This window comes from Hypoxylon trugodes, assembly GCF_022578975.1.
Source record: "Hypoxylon trugodes strain CBS 135444 unplaced genomic scaffold F4822scaffold_57, whole genome shotgun sequence".
In the NCBI taxonomy this organism is placed as follows: Eukaryota; Fungi; Ascomycota; class Sordariomycetes; order Xylariales; family Hypoxylaceae; genus Hypoxylon; species Hypoxylon trugodes.
In genome coordinates, this window is record NW_026250072.1 from 1 (window position 1) to 2,226 (window position 2,226).

At 48.6% G+C, this 2,226-nt stretch overlaps 2 protein-coding genes across 2 annotated transcripts; both read left to right on the forward strand.

Moving 5' to 3' along the window:
* Positions 1-603: 603 nt before the first annotated feature.
* On the forward strand, positions 604-921 carry F4822DRAFT_435523 (uncharacterized protein; the record flags this gene model as incomplete). The annotated part of the gene is made up of 1 exon (XM_051462203.1): positions 604-921. The coding sequence occupies one exon, from the start codon at positions 604-606 to the stop codon at positions 919-921; it is 318 nt and encodes a 105-aa protein (XP_051308269.1).
* Positions 922-1,268: 347 nt separating this feature from the next.
* F4822DRAFT_435524 (uncharacterized protein) lies at positions 1,269-2,024 on the forward strand (the record flags this gene model as incomplete). The annotated part of the gene is made up of 3 exons (XM_051462204.1): positions 1,269-1,400; positions 1,477-1,856; positions 1,925-2,024. The coding sequence occupies 3 exons, from the start codon at positions 1,269-1,271 to the stop codon at positions 2,022-2,024; spliced, it is 612 nt and encodes a 203-aa protein (XP_051308270.1).
* Positions 2,025-2,226: the final 202 nt, after the last annotated feature.

Below are 2,226 nucleotides of genomic sequence, written 5' to 3' on the forward strand. Positions count from 1 at the left end.
CTGGCCACTGCTCGTTGAATCGAAGCGTTCGAATGTGATCTAGCCGATAGACCAGTTCTCTGTTGGCATCGACAACGTCTTGGACCTTGCGATGCTCATGCCAATAGGCAGCCTCAAACTTACTTGCGTCACACCGATGCTTGCCTAAAGTATCATATACGTTTTGTAGAAGACGTATAATATCGTGGAGCTGGTGCCGACTAGATAGGAAGGATTCCTCTACATCAGACGTATCGGTACAGGCCATATGATCCGGCGCGGGTGCTTCTTGCATGGTTTCTATAATGTTAGAATTGAGGTGACTTTAGGAAGGAGATCGTTCATACCTTACCCTCAATCTTGCTTTTATACCAGATATCTCGGGTCCATATTTTGTACCACTTTATTTGAACAGCATTTGGGCCCGTGGATATACTCGAGCCTTTCTTTTCGTCCTCTTATAACTTAGGTAAATAGTAATTGAGTATGAAACTGGGACTGACGCCTATATAATATAATACAGAAGATCAACCTCAGGCAGGCATATGTACCCCCATATAACTACATGTCGGTCGACCACTCCTACAGATAATCTCCCATTATGTAATTGGCTGAACTTGCGCAATGGGTTGTATACCGGATCTTCCTGGTACCTCTTCGTTGCCAGAAAGTGCAAAGAACACCATCTGGACCATACCCGTCATCATGGTCGGGACGATCCTCCCCACAGCGACTGTTGTCTTTCTGATCATGCGTCGGATCAAGGCTCGACAATATCGTCGCGCTTGCGACGTCGATCCGCTATTATCCCGAGCGGAGTTCTCGCGAAGGTGGAAGATGAGCGCCGCGCAGCAGCTTCGGGAGGACGAACATAGACGAAAGGTCCTAATCCAGCAAGCATTAACTAAGAGGCTCAGGGAGGACGAGATGGCAACGCCGTAGCTGTGAGGAGGAGTATGATATCACGTTACGGCGCATGTTGAATGTCTCGCTGGACCGAGAAGTAGGTCTTGTTTCCGGATGGGATTAGGCCTACATTCTGGCTCGGGAGCGCTGACGTCTCGATGATTCATGCCTAAGCAGAGTAGTTCTTTCTATGGTCTTCCCAACGGTCGGTTTCTGGTCTAAGAACACCGCAGTCCCCCTTTACGGATCATTTCACTTCCCTAATATATAAACTTAGTCAGACCTAATACAAACCTTTCAGATGTATAAACTAAGCCTATAACCCGATACTGAAGCCTCCGTACTTTATCCACCTCCATTCCATCCTACCTAAATAGCCTACAATGGATAGAACACAGGTTAAGAAGCATTGCATAACAGGTATCATTACAGTTGCCGTTATTTGTTGTTCAGCACTAGTACTACGAGTATTATGCGATAAGAGCAATATAAATTCGGGCGTCATCACTCTTCAAGTATTACTTTACTTTATACCTAGGTGCCTTTCGGTCCTTCACTCTCAGGCTGAGGCTAACCATTTACTATTCACAGTTTGACTTCGCTGCCCTCCTACCTCATGGACTCCTAACGAAACGGGAACCCCTACCGTTAGGTGTTGTCGGACCTTTACAATCCGAGGCTGGAAATATCCCAGGCATGGTCACGCAAATCCAGAGTGCGGCTGGCCCCGTTGCCACTCAGGCCCACAGTGCGGCCGGCGGTCTTGTCACTCAAGTGAAAAGCGCGGCTAGTGCCATCGCCACGTCAATCCCAGGTTCCGTCGAAGCTATGCTTCCCAAGAACTGCTCTGTCGGCACGCGACAGTTCTGCGTCGCCATTGGCGAACGTGTCTCGTGTGCCGATCTGCCCCTGACGTTATCTAAGACCATTCCTTCGGAGATCAGTCAGCTACTAGGCCACGAATTCGACGAGTTTCAATCCCTCGACGAGTCGTTTCAAAAAATAACGGCGGCCTATATTTATGACATGCTTATCGTAGGGTTGGTGCTGATCCTTCTTCTTACGCTCTCCTTGGTTTTCTTCATGTACCGATGGCCAGTCTTTCTGATAGGGGATACCGTCCAACGCAGAATGTGTAAAGCGGGACTCTGCCTTGCGTTTGGATTGATCTTCTGCATCCCATTTACTATACCTACCATCGTCCTATACACACTAAGGTCTGAGGTCGTCCAACTACCGTCCTGGATCGAGGCGCGGCAAGGGAGTTTATACGGGCTTAGCATGGGATGTCTTGTTTGCGCAATCATCGCTACGATCGTGGGCAGTGGTGCGCCGTTTGCT